The sequence below is a fragment of the Anarhichas minor genome, unplaced genomic scaffold (genome assembly GCF_050575085.1).
Source record: "Anarhichas minor isolate MPS153535 unplaced genomic scaffold, ASM5057508v1 ptg000021l, whole genome shotgun sequence".
NCBI lineage: Eukaryota > Metazoa > Chordata > Actinopteri > Perciformes > Anarhichadidae > Anarhichas > Anarhichas minor.
This window is the reverse complement of record NW_027466467.1, coordinates 3,848,415-3,874,957: the sequence shown is the minus strand read 5'-3', so window position 1 is coordinate 3,874,957 and position 26,543 is coordinate 3,848,415. Positions and strand designations below refer to the sequence as shown.

Genomic DNA, 26,543 nt, shown 5'->3' with positions numbered 1-26,543 from the left:
TCTGTTGTTGTGTTTTTTTTTTTTTTTTTTTTGTTCCCTTCCTAGATTAGAGAGGAAGAGACGTGACGCCAGCAGTCCTTCCAGCCTCTCTGCCTCGCCGCACAGAGCTGAGCTGAGAGTTCATTCGTTATAATTTAATAAGAAGTTATTGTTGCCTTCAGACTGGAAATGAGCAAAGACTACTGCTGATAATCCCAGCACTGCCTGGATCCACACTCTAGTCTCTTTTTTCATATTTCAAGTACTTATATTCTTACAAAGTCTTTGCGTCTATTAACAGCACGTTACGTATAGTTGTTTTTTTTACACGTATTACTGTTGGAATCTATTGTTTTATAATAGTTTTGTTTTTCCTGCACACAGGATGTTGTCATGCGTGTGTTTTTCCTGTCGATAGTAGAGCAGGTTGTGTTAGAGGTTCAGACTATATACAAGAGGAGAAAACTGATGGGAACAACCAGCGCTGCCTGAAAACATTCTCTACTTTTTCCACTGATTTTTGAGTGAGGTTGGTGGATTTATTTTTCCTCCCTGGATGTGACACTTTGAGCCATGCTGCTGCTGCTGCTGCTGCTCTGCCTGCAAACCTCACTGCAAGAACAGGTAACACACCTCCAGCTCTGTCACACTGAGATATGTATATACACATATATGTATACATCACCTGTTTAGATCTCTAAGTGGTTCGTAGGTTGCTTTACTCTCTGATAGATGCAATTACAATACTCGTTTTTCTTCCAAGGCCTCACAGAATAGTTTTGCTAGTTTGTACAGAAACTAATGACATTTTTTGTTATGAAAAGTTGTGGATGGGGTGGACTCAGACAAATCTTTTTTGCATAAATTGAACATCTCAGAGGTGAACTACTGTTTGAAGTACAATAACAGTACACTAGTACAGTCCTGACAAAAACCCAAACATAATACAACCTTAATAGAGTACTCTGGTAATTCATTAATGTACTTCAGTAAAGTTAGGGGACTTGCAAGAGACGATAACAACAACCAAAGCAGCAGAGGTTGAGATAGGCTGACTTTTAGTCTCTAGAAAGGATCAAATTTGAACAAAACTAAAGTCTAAAGTCATGCCAGCGTCTCTGTGAGGTTTCATTTAAGCACAGCTGTATTCTGAGTTGGATGCTTACAGTATACCAGCATGCTAACATGCTAACAGAGTTACAATGCTAACATGCTGATCTTCAGCAGGACATATTTACCTGCTTTATCATTCTAGTTTAGCTTGTTAGATTGTTTACATTTTTAATTAGCATCAGTACAGCTGAGGTTGATGGGAATGTCATTATTTTTTACGGGTATTTGGACATGAACCACATTTTTAAGGAAGCTGAAATCTTTTTATGTAGCGGTGGCGCTAGTTAAGAAGTCATCGGATCAACAAAGAATTTATGAATGTCTGTACCAAATGTCAGGGAAATGTATCCAATAGTTTCGCTCAAAAACATTATGCCGATCCATCAAATAGACGTCAGACATGAAGAAGTGAGAACTTTGACATGCTGATGGCACTAGAGGAAAAGTCAGGGTACCATGAATGTTGTAAAAAACGTGTTTTGGTCATCCATCAATAGTTGTTGTAGTTTTAAACTCCCGATGACATCACTGTCAAATAGAGACTCAAACCTTGTTAACAACCACTAAAAACTCAATATTGTAGAAAGTGAACAGAAGCCTGATCCAGCAGCTGCGAGGTCTGTTTGTTCTTTATTCAGAAAGAGATTTCAGAAGACAGCTAAAGAGAAAATTTGACATCTCCAGAATAGTAGCCATGTTTGTCAAATTTGAAACCAGTGACAACCCAGTGTGTTTGTCCAGTCAGGTGTCAGAGAAGGATCATTTTGTTGTCTAAGTGAAGGAGAGAAGTGTCAATCAACTGTTACTGAAAGGACTGGATGAATAAAGTTGTATCTGATCTCAGCTGATTCAACCACAGACCACAGAGATCACAGAGAAAACTGGTGCTGCAACAAGATATTTCAGTACGATCAGATGCGTCCTCACAGTGGTTCACCATCTTGAGTGAATCCGAATCAATAAAACAAACAAACAGCCATTTTTAATGTGGAAATACACAATAAAAGATAATTTACATTGTGCTGTTCAATTGATGCTGAGTAGAAAAAGTAGATTTGAGATTCAAATTGATGACGCCATCAGGTGACACTTTTTATATTTGGTCAGAGGACATTAATAGTTTCCCAGTAAAACCAGCATGGCTGTTGTGGTAGAATCCCAGTCCGTCCAGTATTCTCTGTGGAGTTTCCCTCACCACTAAAACATCTCCTCAAATATCTGTGTTGTTGATCTCACACAGACAAACCTTGCTTTGAAAATGATTCTCCACTTTGGTGAACTTGCGTTGTTTTAAGTGTGTTTTATCTGTGTTTTATCTGTGAAAAGTAAATTCATCCAAGTACTGTTTGCGTACAGTTTTGAGGTACTTGTACTCCCATTTTATACTCGGCCTACTTATTATTTCTACTCCGTTACATCTCGAAGGGAAACATTATACTTTTTAAGTCACTACATTTGTTTTAGTCACTTTGCAGGTTCAAAGTTAACATGCAAAACATTTGACAAATAAAATATGATACATTTTTATAAATTGAACTACTCAACAGTAAGCAAAGTAGTTTTAATTAACTCCTCCTCAACTAGCTGCAACATTTATATACTGCTGACACATGAATGCATCAATAAGTATGATAGTAAACTGGTAAGATGACTTCTACTGCAAGTAGGTTTAAGCTTTTCCTGAAAATGTCTTCCAGTCTGTTCGACATGACACGAGAAAGTCACCTTTCAGATGTTGTTTGAATACACATATTGATATACTTATATCAATATGATATATGTAAGCTCATGTGTACTGAGCGCTCCTTTGGGACACAAGAATCAAAGATTTCACTCATTCATCCAGTAGCCCGCCATCTGGTCTGAGAAGAGGAGGCGTTGAGAAGAAAAAGAGTTGTATCAGATCGTAACAGATAAAACTCTTCTGCCTCCTCAGACTCCTCCTCCTGGTCGGTGTGATATCTCCCAGAGGATGGACGTGCACACCTCCTGCACTTCTTGTGCCGCTGTCGGCAGCTGCCCCCACGGCTTCAGCAGCGTGGGCACGACCAACTGCAGGTACACGAACCAGGACCCATACCAACAGGTCTTCAGAGCAGTGCAGGGTTGTTGCAGTAGTGGTAATAGTAGTAGTAGTAGTAGTAGTATATGATGTGAATTAAACTGTTTCTTTACCTCATGTTCACTGTGTGCTGCAGTTACGTGGTGGAGATTGGCGGCAGGGAGATGGCGTTGGATGGATGTCAGCACATCTGTATAAAGGGATTCATGCAGCCACAATGCTGCCCACAGCACTGGGGTCCTCTTTGTCTCTGTAAGACACACACACACACACACACACGCACACGCACACACACTCAAACACACACGTTACCGTGTTGGTTCAGCAGGTTATAAAGTTGAACCTGACTCAACACAATCTGACGTCAACCAGTCAACAAATCACATTGGTTCATCAAATACATGCAAAGTCCCACACCTGGTAGATTACTATGTAACATGAATAATTGTTCCGTGCACCTGTAGATCATGACACGGAGAATACAGTGACTGTCACAGGAATGACTTTAACTTAACAGAGCTGCAGATATTTAATTTTTTAATTACATTTACTCCTCATTTTTGGCAATAATCCTAAATATTCATCAGAATATGTTGTGTTCTTAGTAGAACATAATCATATTTTTATGTTCATTTAAGTAACAAACAGACATACAATAATAATGCTCCTATTGATAAAGCCAAATAAAAACTGTAGAAGCAAGTGAATTGGGAATTTTAACTATTGCTGAATCAATTGTGTTGATTGACAGAAAATGGATCTATATCTATATATGATTTGGATTTTTGACTGTTTTTCAGACGAAACAAGATATTTGAGTTTGAGCACTAGAAATTATGATAAACCTTTTTGGGGTATTTTTGGACATTATCGCTATGTAGATGAAGTAAAAATCGTTAGTTAGTTGAGAACATAATCAACAGATAAATCAATAATGAAAATAATACGTTAGTCTATATTTAGTGATATTCAGACATTCATTTTTCAAATGAATGATTTAAATTATTATGACTTTCACACAATCAAACAATAATCCAAAAATATTTAAATCTCCACGGAGACAGATCATATCTACTGAGAGCTGAACATTTTTATAGAGAAGTTACAGATTATATTATTTTTATAAATTGGAGTTTTTCCGTTCTAAACGGAGTAGTTTGGGTGTTTTTGGAACAGTGTCCATTAGAGGAACTGACGTTGACAAACATGATTCTGACACATGAAGCTGCAGTGCAAAAAGAAACATAATAGTGTCATATAACAGTGATAACCTGTCACCTCTCTCTCTCTCTCTCTCTCTCTCTCTCTCTCTCTCTCTCTCTCTCTCTCTCTCTCTATATATATATATATATATATATCACCTGTCTGTCTGTCTGTTGATCTGTCTGTCTGTAGCCTGTCCCAGCTGGTCAGGGAAGACCTGTAACTTCCATGGAACCTGTTTGGACGGAGACCTCGGCAACGGGACCTGCGTCTGTGATGTCAGTATCTTGTCCGTGTGTCCCTACCTGTTTATCAAAGAGTTCAGAGATAAATATTGTTTATTCATAGCCGACAGTGCCCTTAACTAGCCATTAACAATAACAACCACTGCTCAATCTCTCAATGTCTCATCAGCCTCTCAGTCTACGTCTCTCACAGGAGTTTTTGAGTTTTTTTGTGTGTTTGATGTTGTTGTGGATTTGGAAACACAGTGGGTTTTTATTGTTGATGTCTTGATTTCCCTCTTTAGGACGGCTTCTCTGGTTTTGCCTGTCAGGAGTGTAAGAATGAAAACTTCTTTGGAGAAAAGTGCGACAAAGGTAAAGGCTCTCTCCAACTTCTCTCTCTCTCTGATAGATAAATACTGAGGCTAAAGAAACACCTTCACATTGTTGTGTTAACAGCTGCAAAAATGTCCCACATGTGTTGTTTGAAAAACTGTCCTCTTGTCTGTGTGTGTGTCTGTCCAGAGTGTGACTGTGCACATGGAGTGTGTAGTAAAGGCCCAGAAGGTGATGGACAGTGTTTGTGTCAGCCGCCGTACACTGGGAAGCGCTGTGACCAAGGTAAGACCATGACACGTTGTGTTAAACTATATTAGACTATATAAACCATATTAATCTATATCAGACCATGTTACTGCATGCTATTAGAATAACATATATAATTCACAGATACTCAGTTGGACTGGGTATCCTTTGAGTGTTTTTTAATAATATAAAATAAAATAAAATATTATTTTTAAGACAGAAAGAAAATAACCCTAAATAAGGTTTTTTATTTTGTTATTTTTATTTTTTAATTATAGTTTCTTACCAAGAAAGTATGAAGGTTTTCCACTGTGTCTGTTGGTAAAACACACTGTGACACATTTAGCAGGTATTGCTCCAGTTTGTTGTTACTTCCGTGTGATGGTTAATTGTTGCACCACACTGGGCTGCGGTTGTGTTTTGTGGTGTTGGCAGTGAGTACCAGGTGCAGTAACTGCAGCCCCTACTCGTACTGTAAAGGAGAGGGAGACGCCGCCAACTGTGAATGTCTGCCCGGATACAGGAGGATGACACTCGGCAAATGCGCAAGTAAACACTCAACTCATCTCAGATTTCTCAGTTTTATTGGTTCCCAGACTTTGGTTTCATATGTCGTTATGAGTCGGTTCATCTGTTTAATGTGTGTTAGCAAGCCAAAATGAACATGACAATGTTAATCCTGAAGAAAGTTAAGGTAAGTAAGAGTATACTGTAGATCCTTTGACAGCCGACTTTATCTAAAATATGTGTGTGCATTATGGCAACGGAAGTGGCATTTTGACCCAGATTTCTAGACCGATAACCAAGCTTTAAACATTGAGTTGAAGCTGTTAACTAGTTCTACAGAATTCTAACCGTTTCAGAGCGACAGGTGTTTCAGGTTGACGAGTAACCGTGTTAATTGCAGGACACCAAAATGTTCTGTTCACGTTTTCAGCTGAGTCACCAGTTAACACAGTCACTCGTTAAAGCGAAACACCAGCGAAGGCTTTGACTGAAAGCTGTTTACCATGTTAACTATCACTGAACTGATCAAAAAGAGCTTAAGTTTGTGAACATTTCAAAACTCTCAGTTTATGTCATGGTGTTTGACGTTTAGGCTGCTAGGGTTCTCCAGCAAATACATGTCTGACCACTAAATATCAACCTGCTAATGTATTCTACTCACTCACTAATAACACACTTATGGAAAGTCACTTTAGGTTGCATTCGTGATCTTTTGCATAGCTTGACCATAGACTGCAAGCTAATGCACTCCGCTCTTAGACTGTATGACTCACACTCACATGTTGACAAACTTGTTTTTTATTTTTTTATTTCAATGAACAAGGAGATTTTGTGAATGTTTGGTTTTTCTCTTGAGGATAAAAATATCCCATCTGGACCGAGTTAGATCTTCGTTTCCCTGATCAGGTATTTGCTCAGCGAGGGATTGTGACGTCAACGCCAAGTGCTCCTCACAGGGGTCAAGGGTCACCTGCGTCTGTAAGCCGGACTACCAGGGCGACGGCAGGATCTGCGTACCCAGAAACCCTTGCTCCGAGAACAACGGAGGGTGTCCCATCAACTCGACCATCTGTGTCTTCAAAGGACCCAACAAGGTTAGGGTACCTCCAGAGCCAAGACCAGGACCAGGTCTAGAACAAGACATGTCCTTGAACTAGAATCACCATCAGTACCGAGAGCAACAACACAGAGGGTTGATGTCAGAACAAATATTCATTATTATGTCAATATTAGTCATTATTATGTCCAGAATCTAAACCAGAGCTAAATCCTGAAACTGTGTTTAACCACGCTGTCTCTATGTGTCTGTCTGTCTTTATCTGTCTGTCTGTCTTTATCTGTCTGTCTGTCTGTCTTTATCTGTCTGTCTGTCTTTATCTGTCTGTCTGTCTGTCTTTATCTGTCTGTCTGTCTTTATCTGTCTGACTGTCTTTATCTGTCTGTCTGTCTGTCAGTCCAGCTGCGAGTGCATGTCTGGCATGTCCCCTGTAGGTGGCAGCGCTGAGTTTGGTTGTCAGCTGGTCTCTGCCTGCTCAGCGAACACCTGCGACCCCACAGCTGTCTGTCAAACTGAACTGGATGGACAACCCAGGTCAGTCACAAAAACTAGAGCTAGGTCCAGGTCTAGACACAAGGACTAGAACCAGAAGGTAGACCCAGAATGAGTTTCTTATTCTGTCTGTCTTGCTCTGTAGCATTACAACCATATCTAGAACCAGCTTAGTGCTAGTCTCTCTTTTGTTCTCTAGTAATAGGGCTAGAACCAGAACTAGCACCAGTACCAGAATTACAAACAGATCTTTACTCCCTTGAACTAGATTTGTAACCGAACCCCTATTCCTGGCCCTCTTTTGCTTTTCGGACCTAGAACTTGGACCAGGACTAGAATCAAAGTTGTCATACTGGCAATTAAGATGTTTTGATTGATTCACAACATCAAATCATGCGTTGAGTAACATGCAAGAAAACACTGCACCTTAAAAGTTGTCAGTAGTCTTTGAGCGCCACGGTGGAATAAATCATTTATTCTCAGTCTATATCTTTGTAAATGCTTCATTTGCTCGGCACGAGTTAGTAAATTAAATCGTTTAAAACAACAAAGCATTTGGTCGATGGAATTGGTCCCTTTAGAGCCACTTGTGATCGGATCTCCCAATACCCATGACAGTGCCGAGTCTGAACAGGTTTGTGTGAATGTACGTGTATTATAGTGTCATCAGTTACCCCCCCCCCCCCTTCCCCCCAGGTGTGTGTGTGAGGCGGGTCAGATTGGTGACGGACACCGGTGCTACGGTAACCTGATGGAGCGGCTGATAGAGCTGGACAGGACTGGAAGCCAGAGAGAAAATCTGACCGGAACCGTCGCCATGTTTGGTAAAAGAACCTCAAATTCACTGTGGAAATACTGTTGTTATACTGAACTGTGCTGTTTTTAGAGGGGTAAAGCACTTAGTGGTCCTTGAAGATCCCCCCTGCCCGGTGACCCAGTTGTTTGTTGGAGATGTTTATATAACATTGATTTTACAACTGGAATATTGACCTGTTTAACTTCCTAACACTAGCTCTAAGCAGCTTATTATAAATCATCAAAACTACTAATTTCAAGATTATTTTTTTATTTCCTAATCAATTAAAAAAAAAATGTTTTCACTGACTTCGATGCAGTTTAAATATTCTTTTGGGACATTAGTGAAAGAAAATAGTCTGCAGCCTTGTGTACCAACACCAACAACAACAACAACGACCTGTATCAACTGATATGAATCACCGACTATAACCGAAAGTTATATTTTTAATATAATATTATATATTAGAATTTGATCTAAGGTCACTGTGACCTCACAAAACACATTTTTGGCCATAACTCAAGAATTCATATGATAATTATGACAATTTTAACATCTCTAATTTTTATGAATGCACAACTACGGGAATACTGTGTCTTCGTGAAATAAACGAGCATTAATGTGACACCACATAATTACATTTTTAACGTTATTCTGAATGCAAGAGAAATTTACTTTTTCTAATTGTCTCTACCTGGAGCTATTTTGTATCTTTTCTGTGATCTTTGACCTTTTGGTATATGTGTGTGTGTGTGTGTGTGTGTGTTACAGAGAAAGGCTGTTCACTGTTGCTGAGTCACAAAGGACCCTTCACAGCTTTCATCCCCCTGCTGAAAACGCCTCTGAGTGTAGGTCGTCTGTCTATCTGTCTGGTGTCACCTGTCTCTGCTTTAAAGTGTTATTTTAATAATCTCCTTAATGTTCCTCAACACAGAAACACAGGAGTCTCCTGGATTATTGTAACCAAACGATAGATTTATGAAACTTTAAAGTATTTCAGCTTTGTGAATCAGAGCCGTTTCAGTTGGGAACAAAACCCATTAACCATAGTTAGCTCAAAATAGCTCCCCACACTTCTCTACTCTGTTGTTTGGTCTGTGCTGTGGGACACATGCATCTGGTTTCCACAACTTTTCTCAGCCCCTCTGATGCCTCGCTGTGCAGCAGGCTTCCTCTGAAAATGACTGACATCCTGCTGCTTCTTGTCTGTTTGTCCACCCAAAAATGTAGCTCGGTTTTTAGCTTAAATCGTCAAAACATACTGAAACGGCGTCAGCCGATAAAACCAAGTGTCAGATGATCACACATCGCGCACGCACGCACACGCACACGCACACACACGTATCCCGACCGTGAAATCTGAGTTAACCATAGAAACTGGAGTTGGACATTTTAGATGCTTAAAGCCAGAATTTGAAACCGTAAAGGAGAAAAAGGAGACCTGCAGACTATAAAGGGTAAATGTGAACATCAGACTTGAAAGGTTTCCGTCTCGACTAGATGGAATCAATAGTTCAAGTTATGGCGCATTGCTGAACAGCACTGAATCTTCTGTATTTTGAAGAAAAACATGTCTTTAGACGGCAAACTTGCACAAATACGTTTGTTTTTATTTACCTGTGCAACAGTGTCCAGAAAGAAGAGTGTCTATGTCACCTATGACCTCTGAATAATCCTGAGAAACGATGTCCGACGTTAAAAGACCCAAAACACACTTTGATCCATCCCAGGTTACATCATGATTGTGTATCTCAAATCCTGTCTCGCTGTGTGAGTGAAAGGTATTTTTTTGTTGCACCAGTTGGACTTCTGTTGGATTCCCTTCATTCACAGTTTGCAGCTTTGTTTGAGCATTTAAACATTTTCACTTTGTACATTTTTGAGAAGAGAGCGTGCAGATGTCCCCCGTATCCTGTTTTTCAACAGCTAGTCAAAGAAGATTATTATATTTACTCAGCAACACTTGTCTCTACAGGGTGTTAATGAAGAGCTGATGTGTAAAAACCATCTGATCCTGGGTCAGCACCTCTACAAGTCTCTGGAGGGACGAGATTTCAACCTGTTCGGAGGAGCGAGGTGGAGGAGCAAAGACAACAAGGTAACACCTGCTCTGAAACTCAACAACCCTGTTAACAACTCTTTGAACTCGATGTCAATGACATGAAACAAAGCTGCGTGCCAGTTTATTTTGTTTTCACTCACAAGTATAATATAAAGGTTTATAATTAATTCACAGGACGGTGTTTAGTTTTAATGAACTGATGTGACTGGAAGAGCCTCTTTTCTTTTTCCAGCGTCTTCCAGGTTTAAAACAGTCGTTTGAATGTTTAGCAGTCACAGCAGTCAAACTGTAGATTGAACTAATATTTCAGTGATGGAAAAATCCTCATGAGGTATACATGTTAAAACTGTCTAGATATTTGAAGATAAACACAAGGATGTTCATTAACTTCATTTTTATTGGTCCCACAATCATAATAATCCAGAGAAAAACAGAGATTTTATTGATTTGGTTTCTGCTTCATTAGCTATTTTCATTTAATTTGTTTTGTTGACACTCGTACTGTTAACACGGCATAACACACATTTTAAACTAATACCACCCTTCTGCCTGTCTTCTCAACTGACAGTTTCTTAATAACTGATGTGCAGTTCTAACACCCTGTTTCAAAAGGAATTGAATCACACAAATAAAGTAAAGATGCAATGTCATAGTATCTATAAAAAAACATAATAATAGCTTCATCACCATCATCACTGCTTTACATTTTATTATTCAAATTCAGCATTATAAACAATTTGATCATCGCCCACCACCTTAAACTTCATAACGACTCTTTGAGCTTTGTCATCTCGCCTAAATGTTCAGCATCGTCAGGATCAGCTCTGTGGAGTCCCACTAGTGGTGCTTTCTTTTTACTACGGCTTGTTATCTAATATCAATCATTTCTGAGTACTTACTGATTCATAATCTTGTTTAAGTCAAGTTAAATTCATTTATATATTAAACATGATGCATTCAACAGAGCTTATTTTGTTAAACATAAAAAAATTATTTGTTAAAAAAAAAGTTTGTATTCCTCGTAAAGTACAGAAAGAAAGGTGTTTTATCGGCACGGAAGTTGAAAAAACTTACAAATTAATATAGATAAATAATTGTGAGTTAAATGATTTTAACAGGTTCTATGACTATAAAATTTTCATTTACATTCCCATATACATTTCCCATTTGCATTAATCATTTAAGTATTAAGCTATACTTTTGACTCATCAGACCAGTCTGTCAATCACATGTTACATGTGACACTCCTTACATTTATATAATCGTCATCATTATCATTTATATCAGTTATTATGAACTGGAGGTTTAAAGTCCCTCATCACAGAATATAATATTTCACTAGTTCAGTATGCCAATAGGTTTATCATCTTTCCGTCTAACTGCAGTAACTCTTTTTCATTGTTTGCAATAAGAAAAGCTAATTTCTTTGTGATTTCAGCAAGAAATATCTGCCACATTGCTACCAAAAGTCATAGCACAATGTTCCCATTATACATCCTTCCATTCTAGTAATTGTTTTGGCTTAATAATATGTTCCTTGAGGAACAAACACACATTATAACTTGTTAAAATAAAATCATAGTGCTTCATCACATTGCTGCAATAATCCTGTAAATCCAACATTGCCATAATATGCAGCATTGCAACCGGTGGCCTCATGCAACCAAAGACATTCAGTGAAGATGCTTTGGTAAACGGTCAGTGTTATATTTCTCAAACCCATTATAATAATCTCTAACTGGGCTTTTCCACCGTCACAGAGACCTTCACTGGTAAAATCTTCAGTGGGAGGTGGTTCTCAGTGTAAATGTACGGAAACACGGTGTCCTTGAAGGTGTGTGTGAAGGTGTGTATGTGTGTGTTAGTATCAAGATCAGAGAAGGACAGTTTTCCTTTGTCAAAGTCCAGATGAACTCTGATCCTCTCGAGCTTATTCTTCACTGACAGAACTTTCTCGTCATCTGACGTGGAGAACGCTGTGAATTTACTGTTGGAGAACAAAATTCTCCACAATCCAGACTGTAGACGTCCGCTCATCTGGGTGTTCTCTCCCAACATGCCCAGTTCCCAGTCATCATTGTTTCCAACCTCAACGTCCCAGCTGTGAGTCCCTGAGTTGAAGCCTTCGGAGCCCAGGACGGAACAGGAAAATTTGGTCCTCTCCAGGTTTTTTGGAAGCTGTCGTGGTTTTCCAGATCTCACACTGGTCAGATCTTCGGACACGACTAGTTCTTGGTCGGCAGTGTTTGGGTCCAGAATCACAGGAGTGTATGAGACCATCTCCTTCATCTTGTCCCAGATGTTGAAGGTCAGGTTGCCCAGGTGTTTGGCCTCGTCTATCAGAGCTCCTGAGAGCAGCTGTGGATCCTCCAGCAAGAGGCGCTGCTGGACTCTTTCCACTGCAGCCTTGTAGTTCTGCAGGAATGAGACGTCTTTAGCTCTCAGCTCGTGCTCTGTGGCTCTGACTATGTCTGAAAGAGCTGCTATCTCTCTGCTCAGAGCCTTCATCTTCTCCTTCATCATCTGACTCTTCGGCTCCTCTTCCTCCCTCAGAGCAGAGATCCTGGCCTCCTCTTCCTCCTCTAGAAACTGGTGAAGCTTCTTAAACTGCTCCTTAATCTGCCTCTCTGTGTGTCCGACCTGGACCTTCATGTGTTCTGCTGTTTGATCACAGTTTCCTTTAATTTGTTCAAAGAACTTCAGTTTCTCCTTTAAGAGCTTCAAGGATTTCTTGAGCTCCTCTTTGTGATCCTCTGCAGCTTCATCGATGGGTCTGAATCTGTGGTTGTTGTGTCTCCTTGATTCTCTGCAGACGACACAAACCGGCTCCTGATGGTCCAGACAGAAGAGTCTGAGTTTCTCAGAGTGCAGACTGCAGAGACTCTCTGAAGCTCTCTGATCTCTCTCCGGTAAAAAGGCCTCACACAGGTTCTTTAAAGCCAGGTTACGAGGAGGCTCACTCCTCGATGATCTTCTCTTACAAACTGGACACTCTTGTATTCGTTTCTCTCTCCACCAGTTCTTCAGACAGTCTTTACAGAAGCTGTGGCTACACGACAGAACAACAGGATCTTTAAAGATTTCAATGCAGACAGAACAGCAGAGATCCTCGTCCAACCTGGAAGCCATTTTGTCTCAGAGTGAAGCTGAAAACGCAGCGAGCAGAACGTAGTCAGTCAGACAAGAAAGTTACTTTCACTTCGAGCCGTACCTCGCCCAGTTCATTGTGTGAAATCAGCAGCAGGTTAAAGTGCAAGAAATCCGTATTCCAGTTATTCCAGTGTTCCCTGCTGCAGCGGTCCCTGGTAGTTTTGGGGTTGAGACGAATATTACTGTCTGCCTCTTCTTTACTGTGTCTCTTCTCTCAGCAAGAAGGAAGTAAAAGCTGTTTCCTGTTATTCTGTGTTGCGACAGAGAGGGTGGAGCTTTATCAAGCTGTTTTTCCTGATTGCTCATGTTTATCATAACGGGTGTGTGTTGCAAGCATAAACGTACTAAAGGCAGAGAGACGATCCTATTTCAAAAGAGAAAGCAACAAGTTGATAGGCTTACAATGTAATTGTGTAGCTGTGCTATCAGATAGAAGAGACCAGCTGATCAGAACAGCTGATGTCATGATTGACATCCGCAAACAATGACAGCAAGGAAATTATGAGTGAGATGTGTGAGAGGAGTGAATGGTAGATGTATGAGAAATAAACTACAGACATGCAAAAGTATAGTTTCCTGATTAAACTAGAGCTTCATTTGTAGGATCTTAACATGATGAAGGGAATAGAAAGAAGGACAGAAGGAGAAAGTAAAACCATCCTGACTCTTTGTTGGAGATGCTACTTGCTATCTAAGATACTAATTGGAATACTAAGTACTAAATAAATAATGAAAGCACTTAAAGAGACAGTGATGACCTACACATCTGACCATTTGCCAATAAATAATAAGTCTATAATGGATATTAAACAGTTTGGTGTTCGATGATCTGACTTTTTTTTTTTTTTATAATGGCAAAAAGCACAACCTGTGACTCAATAGTTCAGCCGTGTGGTACGGAAGTGTGTCAGAAGTGCCCAAAACAACTTGGCACATTTTTATTAATGTGGTCAAGTCAACATTTTAGTCTTCTGTTCATGTTGAGATTGAGAAGTTTCCCGTTATTAAATTGATAATGGATTCACATTTCCAAAGTATTGCAATGAACCTTAGATGAGTTGAAGAAAGAAGCGTTTCCCCTCCGCACGCATTCTGGTTGTGAGTGTCCATTAATAACCGATTGATTTTATTCAGCTCACTAAGCATGTTCTCTTAATGTGGCATGATGGGAATGGTATTTTGTTCTGTTTTATTGTTTCAAATACAACAAACAAAGTGACAAAAAATGTAACTACGAACTGATGAACTGAATTAGAAACCAAAGGTCTGCTTTGTGTTTCCACCTGATCTGAAGAACTATGAAGATTAGTTAAATTAGACCATTGGCCGACCTTGTTTCATTTGTTTTCAATGCTTTTTGGAGATATTCCTCTGAGATTTCTGCCACCATCTCAATACATTGAAACTAAAGTAAGAAATAATCCCATAAAGTGAATCAGAAATCATGTTTGCATGCAGTAATCAGATTTCTCCCTTAATGTATAACACTGTTGTCTTTTCTTTCTATTTGTTGTGAGAGCATTTGGACCAGTGGTGCAATGAGAGCACCGTGTCTGAATGTGCAAATGAGTTTTACAATTCATAAAAGTCATATTTTGTATTTCATTGTTTTGACGCACACTACAGACTGTACTATACAGTAATGATGTTTCCGTGGTTTCACAGACTCACAGTAGTTGCTGGGACTTCAATAATGTTGGCTGCCCGCTCAGTTGTCAATAGTTTCATTCACATATTTTTAACTGCATAAACCCTGATTGTATCGCTCTCTGGTCGACGTAGAGGTTCATCCTGATGGACAACCCCAGCAGACTGTACAACGTCATCCAGGAGGACCTGCCAGCAGCCAATGGGATCATCCACATCATCGACCGGCCAATCACAAACACTCTTTCTGACAAATCTCCTCGTGATGAACGGGTGAGTCAAACGGTCACTTCAACAAAATATGGAAAATTACCTGAAAACCCCCCAAAAAATACCACATCTACACTGAGGTTGACCTAAAACATTTTAAACAAACATAGAACGAAACAAAATAGTGTCTCACAGAAAATGTACTTTCTGAGCATTTCCAATATTTTAGTTTAATTTAAAAAAGAAATCTGCCTTAATGCATTGATGTGTTGTTTAGTACAGTTAAATGTATACTAGATGTTTCCTGCTGACCTGTGTGTCCACTGCATTAACTCCATAAACGTGATTGTCGGCCATTCGATCATCTTCTTCTTCTTGTGTCCAGTTTGCTAAGCTGACGATCAGAGAGATTCTGACTAAGGATGAAAAATACAACCGCTTCCTGTCTCTGGTTGATGTGAGTATTTTCTTCAGGCCAATAACATCACACCCGACATCTATATGGCAGTGAGAGCTTACCAAAACAATGTCGAGGCTTAATCCTTTGCTCTAATCGGATGTGTTTGTGTGTGTTCGTAGAACTGCGGGTCGCCGCCCCCCTTTCGGGGTCCTGGTCCCCTGACTGTGTTCGTCCCCACCAACCAGGCTGTGGACAAATCCAGAGACGGCAGCATCTTGTACATGCTGCACGAAGTAGGTGTAGTTAGCACTTAAGGTTTCATTTGTTGAGTGTAATTGTTATCAGAGCAGATAACATACAGCTAACTTTAAATGATGAGTCTGCTTACAGTCTATATTTCTTATTATCAACGAATTCCATGAAAAGACGACAATCAACTATGTATTTGTCTGAAACCAAATACTCTATAACTTCCTGACCCTGTTGCTCTCAACCCCAAAACCATTGGTACCTATTGAAGCTGTAAATCTTAAAAAATGTCCCCACTAATATTCTATATTTTCAAGGATCTTTATTTTCCTAACATGATTTCTACCACCCCAGCTACCAATTGTTAGTCCTTTTAGCTATCATTAAGCTAATGCGAGGATTATCAGACATTTTTAATGACATTCTTCTCTTTTTCAAGGCCAAACATAAACTTCAGGAACTTCTCAGACATCACGTTTTCTCCCAGGCGGTGGTAAGACAACCCTTCAACCCACGCACCCTCCATCAATCTATCAGTTTTCCATACTTGGTTCTCTCTTCCTTTTTGTGTTTTTTACTCTGCTTGTGAAGAAGGCATACAAAGAAATAACTTTCTGTCCAACACTTTAGTCCACAGCAAGATGTCTCATGATCTAACAGGCCACTTACACATACAAATCTTCGTAGGCAATATCATATCATTGTTCTTATCAGTACAAACTTTATATTTTAGCTCTGCTGCTGTTAAAGGTACTAAATTCCAAATTCAGAGCATATCTATGATTGAGGCATTGCCTCCACATGGCTCTCAACATGGTGACGGCCTAGCAGCTAACGGTGCTACCAGCACTAACAGTGCTGGCAGAGCCAACAGCGTAAAAGTAAAAGTTGTTTGCTGCTATATTAATGCTCTGAATTACAAATTTAGCACCTTTTTAAGGCACTAAGAATAGCTAAATTGTCATTGTTGCTTCTCCTGTCCAACATGTTTGGAAACAAGTTTTTTTTTTTTTCTGTCTGCAGCTGACAGTCGACGAGTTAACTACTCTCCCGCGGATTCAGACGATGGCCAATCAGATTGTCACCATCACTGTGTCCAACGATGTAAGTGCATCTGATATGCTTTTGGCAGTGCTTCTCATAATATGACTTGTTTCCTGTCTAATTTACAGTAAACATCAGCAGTTTCCATTAACACAAGCCCCCCCCCCCTTTCTTTCTCCAGGGTGAGATTCTACTGGGTGAAAAGGGCGTCCGTCTGGCGAGCACCAACATTGTGGCGTCCAACGGGATCATCCATATGATTGACGGGCTTCTGTTCCCGCCCTCCATCCTCCCCATCCTTCCTCACCGCTGTGATGTCATCGAGAGCAAAATCACCTTGGTGAGCCGAGCGAGGCCGAGAGTCAAAATCAAACTCTGCACCAACAAACGGCAACACACACAGACTGCAGAGACAACAGGCCAATATATATAGAGGAGTCGAACAGTGGCTAACATTAGCTGGCTAATTTATATTTTACACACACAATTGTCAGATTAAAACAATTTTTGGTTCAGCTACATATGTTTGATTTAGCAGGCTAATATGGTTTTGGTTTGCTTGGAATAATTTGTGCATCGTTTTGACATTTAAACCTGGGTCAAAGTTTCTGCTGAAAAGTTATTATTGAAACTGATTGGGCTCTGACTTCAGAAGGCTCGACTTGTAATAAACGACGACAGACAAAAACCAAATGACGGTTCAGCTAACAGTAACGCTAACTTCTTTCTCTCTGTGTTTGTGTGTTTTCAGGGTCCATGTGTTTCCTGCCGTTACCTCCATGAGACTGAATGTCCAGGTGGCACCACTGAAATGGTAAAACATATCATTATTACTGCAACATTTCCATTCTATTCTGTTCTCTTCTGCAGAGACCCCTGGGGGTTAGAAACATACGACTGATGTGGAAATCCTTATGCAAAGTGTGAGGTGAAATGTATATGTAGGAGCATTCAGTAAAGTTGTGTTCATGTAAACAATAACATTTGGTATGTGACCGTTGACCTTCAGAATAAACAGGATGAGGGTTAGAAAGTGTTATGAGGATGTAATGTGTTATTTATATCCACTGAATGACAGCACAGGTTATAATTGATGTCACATAAATAAAATACTAAGAGCTGTAGCAATCAAAAAGGAACTTCTAACATGCTATTTTTCTGTCTGTTCAATACAGAATATGGGAATGTAGGTTATTTTCCAGATACTAGTCTGTGCTTTAATTCACCTGGTGTGACAATTAAATACTGTGTTACATTCTTTTTGTCAAAGAATTATAATTCCCTGCTTTTGTTCGGATTGCCCGATCCATATTCCAGATGTCGGGCTTTAAAATTTCAGCTAAATCATGTGCTCAGTTCAGCAATTTGTTCGCAGATGTTGCCTCAATAGTTTTTTTTTTTCTACTCAACGGGCAATATGGACGAGAACAGAAAGCTAACAAATCTGTGTGTTTGTCTCCAGGACAGTCATCAGATCGGCTGTAATTACCTCCAAGGGCGTTACAGTATGCCCATCAGTAAAGGCTGTGCCAAATTTTGCAACACAACCAAAAAGGTGAGACTTAGTTTTAGCTTCATTCATCTACTTTTCTTCTGTCTTTACAAGTCATGGCACCTTCTAACAAGAAGGTGTTCAGTGTGTTGACTGTCCTCAGCTTTCAGTTTCAAAATTTTTATCAATTATTATGGTTTATTGACTTACATAATCTTTTACTGAAGGTTGTACAGATTTCAGGGATATGAAGCATTTTAACTTGCATCACAGTAAGCAAAAAATACAAATGTATTAATCTCACTGGTTAGATTAAAAAATAAATAAAAACACAAACTCACATGTGCTATTTGAAGGTAGCACGAAGTCAAACAAGGACCCACATTAGAAAAGATTCATAGTCAAGAACTACGAGTGACACAGTCGATGGTTTTACTGTTCAGGTACCAGTCGTATATTGGTAAGATAGTATTAATCTATAACATATAGTATATTTCTGTTTTAATTTTGATGTGTGTGTGTGTTTGACAGGTAGCACAGTGCTGTAAAGGTTTCTACGGTCCGGACTGTAAACCCTGCATCGGAGGATTCCAGCATCCCTGCTACGACAAAGGAACGGTGAGCAACATGCAAATGCTCTGTCACTGGAGCGTGCGTCAACTGATGTGTTTTATTTATGTATTTATATTTTATTTTTCACCACATGCAGTGTTTTGACGGGATCTATGGCAACGGCTCGTGCAGCTGTCAGCCAGGCCTCAAGGGTGTCGCCTGCCACATCTGTGCGGATCCGTCCAAGCACGGAGAAAAGTGTGATGAAGGTAACATCTCCTCCTCACTTGGAGAGCAACTTCTGTTCAAACAATCAGCATTTTATTTCTTCGCTGACAGCAGAGCATTGCATTGTCCAAGCCATATATACACTACTTTTTTATTCTATTGTGGAATATTTGAGGGCACTATATATAGTGGATAAATGTGTACGCTCAGAATTTGGACTCTCAATAAAAATGGCAGTAAATATAGTGCACTATATAGTAAATTGGGAGGGATTTCGGACACAGCCCCGCTAGCGGCTCTTTGAGACACAGCAGCGCTTTGAGCTAAAAGCTAGCATGCCCGCAATGACAATGCTAACATGCTGATTAGCATGTTTGATATTTACCATGCCAACCATCTTAATTTACCGTGTTAGCTTGCTAACATTTACTAATAAGCAATGAACACAAAGTAGAGCCGAGGCTGATGGGAATGTCATTAGTTTGAAGTTATTTGGTTATAAAAAGTATAATTTTGACCGTATGATGGAGCTAGAGAAAAAGTATCACCACAGGTATTTCAATTCATGCTGAGGGGCACGTAAATGTCTGTACCAAATTTATTGACAATGCACCCAAAAGTTGTCAACCATAAATATCAACCTCATGGTGGCAATAGTGCAAAGATCAGTCAGTAGGATTAATCCTCTGGGGACCATGAATGTCTTGCCTCCTGTTGCCAGGAGAGTACCTGACAAACAGTAATCCTCCATCAGTCAGATTTTGAGACATTGATCCACTACTGTGACTGAGTAGCTTTTTCACATAATGTGCGTTTGTGTGCGTCTTCAGAGTGCCGCTGTGTCCACGGTTTGTGTGATAACCGTCCAGGCAGCGGTGGTGTGTGTCGGAGAGGATCCTGTATGGAAGGATACTCCGGAGAAAACTGTGACAAGATGGCCACGCCATGCAACTCTGACGGACTGCAGGAGCACTGTCACATCCATGCATACTGCACACACACAGGACTGCATACCAGGTAAGATACTACTACTGTTATTACAACTGACGGTGTTGATTTTGGCACCTGATTTGGATTTATTTCTAATCTTTTAACGAAAATGTGTGTATTAGTTTGAGTCACATTTAAGTTAGTTTTATTGATACTGATTTCACCTTGTGAGTTTGGCAAAATGTGGTCTTGACAGGAACTACTACAGAAGCAGTTTTGAATACTGTTTGTATTTCTGTCAGTCTGTCTGTGGACAGATTTTTTTCAGTGCGATAGCATCACATATACGTGCCAGATACAGCAACAAAACTTTACAGGTGGTGCCGGGGGATGGGAAGTGGAAAAGGAGCCATAGTTCCCTCCACTTTGCGCCCCTGACCCGATTTGGCGTCACCAAACTTTACAGGTGTGTTGCTGAGATCAAAATTAGGGCCGAGAAGAAGATGGGTGCGGTCTAAGCAGTGGTGCTGGAAGTTGGTGGGTCACGCCCCTGGACTCTAGGATTCATTTTAGGAATTAGCCCTTGTGTTCTGGTGAATAACAAAAAAGGAAATATAGATAAAAGCAAGTACTGCATAAATATAGAAAAGAAAATACAATAAAATATGAGAAGATACTATTAATAATATGTGCAATATACAGTATATATACTGTATACAGCATGGCTGTAGAGTTTTTGTCTTGTTTCCATCCAACTGTTAATGCTAGCTAACATTACTGGTGGAGACTTCTCTTCCTGCCAGGCAGATATCTCAAAGCGATGTCAAGGAACCACCTCACGTCTTTTCGTTGGAAAGGATTCTCTGAGACCTGTCAAGCACCATGACAACACTGTGGGCTGGTGTCAGTTTGGACAGCGAGAAACCTGTGTGTGTCATTCTCACCAAGAGTAGCAGCTCTAGCTTTTTTAGATTCCTCGCGTACAGCCTCATCCTCACTACGGAGGCACATGGACCACTGCAACGCTCTCAATTCTTCTGTGGTTCTCTGCAAAACAAACAACACGAGTCACCTTTCAGTTAACTTTAACTGCAGCTTGTTTGTTAATTAAAATCTTTGTTTGTGTGTGTTGCACCAGGTGTTTGTGTAGGGATGGATATGATGGTGACGGTCACTCCTGTTCTCCCATCAACCCCTGCCTGAAGAGCAACCGGGGAGGCTGCCACTCCAACGTGAGACTTACTGCTTGAGTGTGTGTGTGTGTATGAGAAAATTAATGATTCATCAGCAGATATCAAATATATAATATTGGTAAACTGCCAGTTTCTGTGTTGTTGCAAACTATTTATTATTCAACCTTCGGTCTTTTTATAAAACTGAAGATGTATCTACTTTATAACGCGTCCTCTCCCTCCCTCTCTACAGGCAGAGTGTGTGTATGTGGGTCCAGGTAACGCGTCGTGTGTGTGTATAGAGGGCTGGACAGGTGACGGCAGAGTGTGTGTGGAGATCAACAACTGTCAGCTGGAGAGTGGAGGAGGCTGCAGCCCCAACGCCGACTGTAACCACATCGGACCTGGACAGGTCGGTTACTAACTATTAATGATGGATAATAAGCATCGTTAATCATTGATGGTCATTAACTAAACATCTACAACTTATTAAAAATGTGTTCCTTTCCTATGTCCCTGTTTGGGATGCCTTGTCCCATTAACCCAGCTGTTCTTCTGTCTCACGCCTTTACTTTAACAAATGATCCACATATTCGCTTCTGTTGTCATCAGCTCCTATTTTCTATTCATTTATTAATTAATTACTAATCAGCTGTCTGACTGTCAATAAAAGTACTGTTTGTTTATGTGTATGTCTGATTGTCTGTCTGTGTGTTTGCAGAGTGAGTGTGTTTGTAAAACAGGTTACATGGGCGACGGTATTGTGTGTGACCTCATTAATCCCTGCCTCAAGAACAACGGAGGCTGCCATGACCTGGTAAACACACACACACACACACACACACACACACACGTAGTATGTGTGTATATATAAGCATATGTGTCAAATTGATTAGAATTTGGTGGTCAAAGATTAAAGTCACTGTGACCTCAGAAAACACATTTTTGGTCAGAGACAGAGACTCGTGTCTGTGGAGTTACCAGGACATTGTTTCCTGGAAAATACTTGCTGCTTTTGACCTTTTTTCACATATAATTTCCAGACGTGCAGACATTTAAGTTCTGATTCTTCTTCATCTGAAGAATTTCCTGTGCAACATGTTTACTTGGGTTAAGAGTGTAAACAGAGATTTGATCAGTGTTGTGTAATTGCTGCGGCCTCGGTATTTCTCATGATTCCTTTCTGCTGCATTCTCTGTCAGGCGAAGTGTGAGCTCTCTAAGGTGGACGGGGCTCACACCTGTACCTGTCCTGACGGCTACACAGGAGACGGAACCATCTGCTACGGGACAATACTGGAGGTAAGTATTCAGACCAGTGTGACACTATATAGGGGCGTCTCAAATTATTTTTTTGGCCCTAGTCCTGAGCCCTTGTTGTTCATCTGGGAGCGCCTTGTTAGGGACCTTTATTGCATGTCATACCCATCTCTCTCTCTCTCACCCATTTCCACACTGTCCTTTGTCAGATGTAGGAGAAAATGCCCCAAAATATAATCTTAAATATAGGTTGCCTGCCGATACCAAGTCTTATTCATTTCTTAAATTTACGTAGCAGCGGAAGATATAAAACGGAGAATGGGACTCCTGAAATTGACATGAAGCGATCCACCAACGAGAAAACGTCTCACTCTGTTGGAGTTGTTGCAAAGTACAAAAACACTCTGAGGGTCTTTGGCAGAGTGCAGACATACAAACCTGACAACAGCCATGTGGCCTAATATCAAGTTATTAACGGAATTAAAGTTAATTAGCAACAGCTGACAGCCGATCGCCTGGGACGTTTGTCATTTTAACAGGAGAAAGTGAAAAATAAGAAGCTGCTACCTGAATGTTTCGTACGCTGATACTACAACCCAGATTTGTCTACAGTGACCAGACAAACTACATACCATAATAACTCTGTGTGTGTTTGTAGGAGCTGGACATGAACCCGAAGCTGTACACTTTCTACCGACTGACTCAGGTGTGTAAAAACAGATTCACTGCTCTATACTGTCGTTACTCGCTTATTCAAGTTTTGCACTGTGTGGTTTATCCTGAAGTTCTAGCATAACTACCACACTTTGTTCAAACTAAGCTGCATTTAGACCAAACTAGATTACCAGGTGGGGAGTTATAAAGTTATTTAGTCTAATCTAAATTAACTCGTAGCTTCTGGTATGTTAAATCAGCCAAAACCAAAGCTGTAAATCTTTTTCTTTCAATGTAGATGTAGCTGCTGTAGTAATGTGACATGGTCGGTGTTTTAACAAATTATTCAACACTAAAGATAATATAGTTGTATTTGTGTGTGTGTGCTGTCAGACGTACAGTCACCTCTCTGACGACCTGCTCGGGAACCTCACAGTGTTGGTTCCGTCCAGAGAAGCTCTGAGGAACATGACTTCAGCTCAGGACAAGTTCTGGTCCAGCAGACACCACCTGCCTCACTTGTTGCGGTCAGTCACCTCACACGCTGATCAGACGCACACTCAAACGTTTCTCACTAAGCTCAGGGACGCAGTAAAATGAAACTCTGTGTTGCTAATCTTATAACATCATCAGCTCAAAACAACATTTTTATTGTTGTGTTGTATTGATTTCCCAAGAAACACTGGGATGTATTATCAGGACGTTTGACCTGATCTGATATTGTGTAAATATCTTACGACACTGTTCACCTGTGGAGCATTAAACTGGATGAAACACAGAGCCTTTAAACTTGAAGCCACAATATCCCCGGATCAAGTTGTGAGTTTGTGTTCAGTGAAATGAGTCTTAACCGTTTCCTCTTTGCTCTCTCTGGTTGCAGGGCCCACATCATACCGGGGATCTACTCCATAGAAGACCTGGCCAGAATGGTGGGCCACAGGCTGCAAACCCTGAACCCCCCCACCGACTGGGAGATCAGCAACAGCAGCGGGGTAAGAATGGGGGAATTGTGACAGACAGACTTCACGTTTTGGTGGATTTACTAAAACTCACGCAATTTGCGAGGATCAGTTTTGTGTGTAAAGTGCTCCACTTCTGAAGAGTGTAGGTGCAAATACCACAGATGTGTTGAGGGTGTCTGTGCTCTTGTGTAAAATAGTTCCATACAAAGTCTGACTTAAACTGAAACTAACTAAAAGTATCGTCTTTAAGTCTAAACCATACCTTTTCCACTACTGAACATTTAAATATTGATATTAATATGTATATATTAATGTCTATTAACATTCTAAAACAGATTAAATAAACAAGATCCAACGTGTTAATTAAGATAGACTGGACTGGACGCTACAATGACTCACTAGCTCTTCATATACTGTTTATAATGTTAATTCATTTACACATTGCACCTTTTAAATGGCTCTTATTGTATAAATAGACCTACACGTTAGGCTGTATTATATGTATACAGTTTTTCTCAGGTGAAGTTGAATTGCAGCAGCTGTGAATGTTTTAAACTCTTGTTCATTATTGAATATGTCTATGCAGCATCACATGATAGTTATTTTCTGACCTCTGATCTCAGATGAATGCTCAGCTTCGCTCACACAGACCTGAGGACTCAGCTCCAGGTGTAGACTGTGTAATGAACTGCCGCCTCAGCAGATCAGACATTAATTACACGCAATTTGAGAGTGTCTGGTAAAAATATCTCACCTGATATATTGTCAGGCCTAGTTCAGAGTTAAACAGACACACATAACTGTGTTTCCCACAGAATCACATTCTATGTGTGGTGGTGGATCTGCCGGGGTTAGAAATTAAGTAGTTGTTACCAATACAAGGGAAATTCCATGATTCTTTATACTAATACGATACCACGGTAAAGAAACAAAAGTAAAACAATGAATCCCACGTACTTCAACATACACTTCTTTATAACCATTTGCATACTGGTTTTCGTAGGAAGTTAAACAAGTCATACTTCCCTCTCAATTATCAGAATCAGCTTTATTAAGTTGACTAATTCGCTCTCAACCTACAAATACAGAAATAATACAATAAACTGAAAAAAACAAGGACAACAAAGTCGAACAGATGTAAGCATAAACATTTAACTGCTATGTATGAATATAAATATATATACTAAAGTGTATATATATGAACATAAAACACAACAATGACAATGAAATGGAGGTAGTTATCTATTTTATATTGCTATTAACGCAAAAAACGAAATTTTACAAGATTATGCTGGAACACATCATGATAATGTTAGAATTTACCTTCGCCAAATACTAATTTGTACTTTTAATGCTTCATAATTGAATTCATAATTTGAATCCTGTTAAAGGAGCTGCTAACAGCTAAACTAGCTCTCATCCTGCCAATTTCAACACAGATTTGTTGTTCAAAACGTAGCATTATCAGGGATAAATATGGTAATAATAAAGTAGAAAATCAAAATGTGACGATAAGTGTTGGTTTTGTGGCGGACCGCCACAAATATATCAATATATGGGAAACCCAGTGTTCACTGTATTTAACTGTTGTCGTTTGTTTCAGGGGATCCACATTGGAAAATCCTCCATCCTGACCCACAACCTGCCTGCAATCAATGGCTACATCCACATCATAGACCAGGTAAGAGTCTCAACGACCAGGACGCTCAGTAGAGGAAACAACATACTGGCTCTTAGAGCTTTACGAAGAAGGAAAATGTCATTTGGTATAATTGTTAGAGGGATTTCATCAGGTTGTTCATCAGAGGACTGTTCATTAGATCAGGAGGTAGATTACAAGGAAATTAAATTAGACCTCTAACACAATATAAATACAAAGTTTCAGAGAGTCTTTTGTGGGTAAAATTTTCATTTTCATGCAGACAAATAAATGTAATGAACTAAAACTCTTGTCTGTTTGTTTATTTGTTTGTTTGTGTGTGATCAGATTCTGGCTCCATCCCGCTCAGACATCCCCCCCGAGCCCCCCACCCTGATGGCCTTCCTCAACTCCTCCTCCACCTTCACTCTGTTCAGACAGCACGCTCTGGTAGGATATCTGTCTGCCTGTTTCTCTGTCTGAGTTCAACCTTGTTAGTTTTTTAAAATATGTTTTCTGTGTGTGTGTGCGTGTGTGTTCACAGATGTTCAATCTCTCAGATGATCTGAGTGTGTTTGATTTCACGCTCCTGCTGCCAACAGATGATGCCATCAGGCAGCACCTCAGCAGGACTAACTCCTCCCTCCTGGTAGGTGCAGATGATCTGAGCAATAACATAAAAATGGATGCTACAGCATGAAAGCCTGCTCTGTAAATCACTTGTTCAGTGTTCTCCTTTTAGAAAAACATCTGAAACCTAATAAGAGAAATGTATATTTTGGGGTTTGAAGATGGTGGGTACCATTAGTTTGACTAAATACCGTTTGTTCGCCGTCAACGTGGATTGAAAACTTGTTTCCATACAGCCAATCCAA

At 40.0% G+C, this 26,543-nt stretch overlaps 2 protein-coding genes across 2 annotated transcripts in view; one reads left to right on the top strand and one right to left on the bottom strand.

The window, feature by feature from the left end:
- Nucleotides 1–537: 537 nt before the first annotated feature.
- Nucleotides 538–26,543, top strand: part of stab1 (stabilin 1) — a 62,774-nt gene continuing 36,768 nt past the window's right edge. Inside the window, exons 1-33 of the mRNA XM_076096346.1 lie at nt 538–603; nt 3,029–3,150; nt 3,291–3,406; nt 4,550–4,635; nt 4,887–4,956; nt 5,107–5,202; nt 5,602–5,715; nt 6,580–6,767; nt 7,128–7,264; nt 7,919–8,046; nt 8,790–8,866; nt 9,994–10,116; nt 15,013–15,150; nt 15,473–15,544; nt 15,667–15,780; nt 16,176–16,229; nt 16,760–16,840; nt 16,962–17,120; nt 17,532–17,594; nt 18,243–18,335; nt 18,804–18,890; nt 18,982–19,093; nt 19,883–20,069; nt 21,121–21,214; nt 21,408–21,566; nt 21,876–21,971; nt 22,357–22,455; nt 23,072–23,119; nt 23,461–23,594; nt 23,948–24,059; nt 25,633–25,710; nt 26,017–26,118; nt 26,213–26,317. Of these exons, the coding sequence (XP_075952461.1) occupies nt 553–603; nt 3,029–3,150; nt 3,291–3,406; nt 4,550–4,635; nt 4,887–4,956; nt 5,107–5,202; nt 5,602–5,715; nt 6,580–6,767; nt 7,128–7,264; nt 7,919–8,046; nt 8,790–8,866; nt 9,994–10,116; nt 15,013–15,150; nt 15,473–15,544; nt 15,667–15,780; nt 16,176–16,229; nt 16,760–16,840; nt 16,962–17,120; nt 17,532–17,594; nt 18,243–18,335; nt 18,804–18,890; nt 18,982–19,093; nt 19,883–20,069; nt 21,121–21,214; nt 21,408–21,566; nt 21,876–21,971; nt 22,357–22,455; nt 23,072–23,119; nt 23,461–23,594; nt 23,948–24,059; nt 25,633–25,710; nt 26,017–26,118; nt 26,213–26,317 (3,495 nt within the window). The 5' untranslated portion in view covers nt 538–552. The remainder of the gene's footprint in view (nt 604–3,028; nt 3,151–3,290; nt 3,407–4,549; nt 4,636–4,886; nt 4,957–5,106; nt 5,203–5,601; nt 5,716–6,579; nt 6,768–7,127; nt 7,265–7,918; nt 8,047–8,789; nt 8,867–9,993; nt 10,117–15,012; nt 15,151–15,472; nt 15,545–15,666; nt 15,781–16,175; nt 16,230–16,759; nt 16,841–16,961; nt 17,121–17,531; nt 17,595–18,242; nt 18,336–18,803; nt 18,891–18,981; nt 19,094–19,882; nt 20,070–21,120; nt 21,215–21,407; nt 21,567–21,875; nt 21,972–22,356; nt 22,456–23,071; nt 23,120–23,460; nt 23,595–23,947; nt 24,060–25,632; nt 25,711–26,016; nt 26,119–26,212; nt 26,318–26,543) is intronic.
- Nucleotides 10,458–13,467, bottom strand: LOC142954968 (E3 ubiquitin-protein ligase TRIM35-like). Its single transcript, XM_076096347.1, has one exon. The coding sequence runs from the start codon at nt 13,207–13,209 to the stop codon at nt 11,815–11,817; it is 1,395 nt and encodes a 464-aa protein (XP_075952462.1). The 5' UTR covers nt 13,210–13,467; the 3' UTR covers nt 10,458–11,814.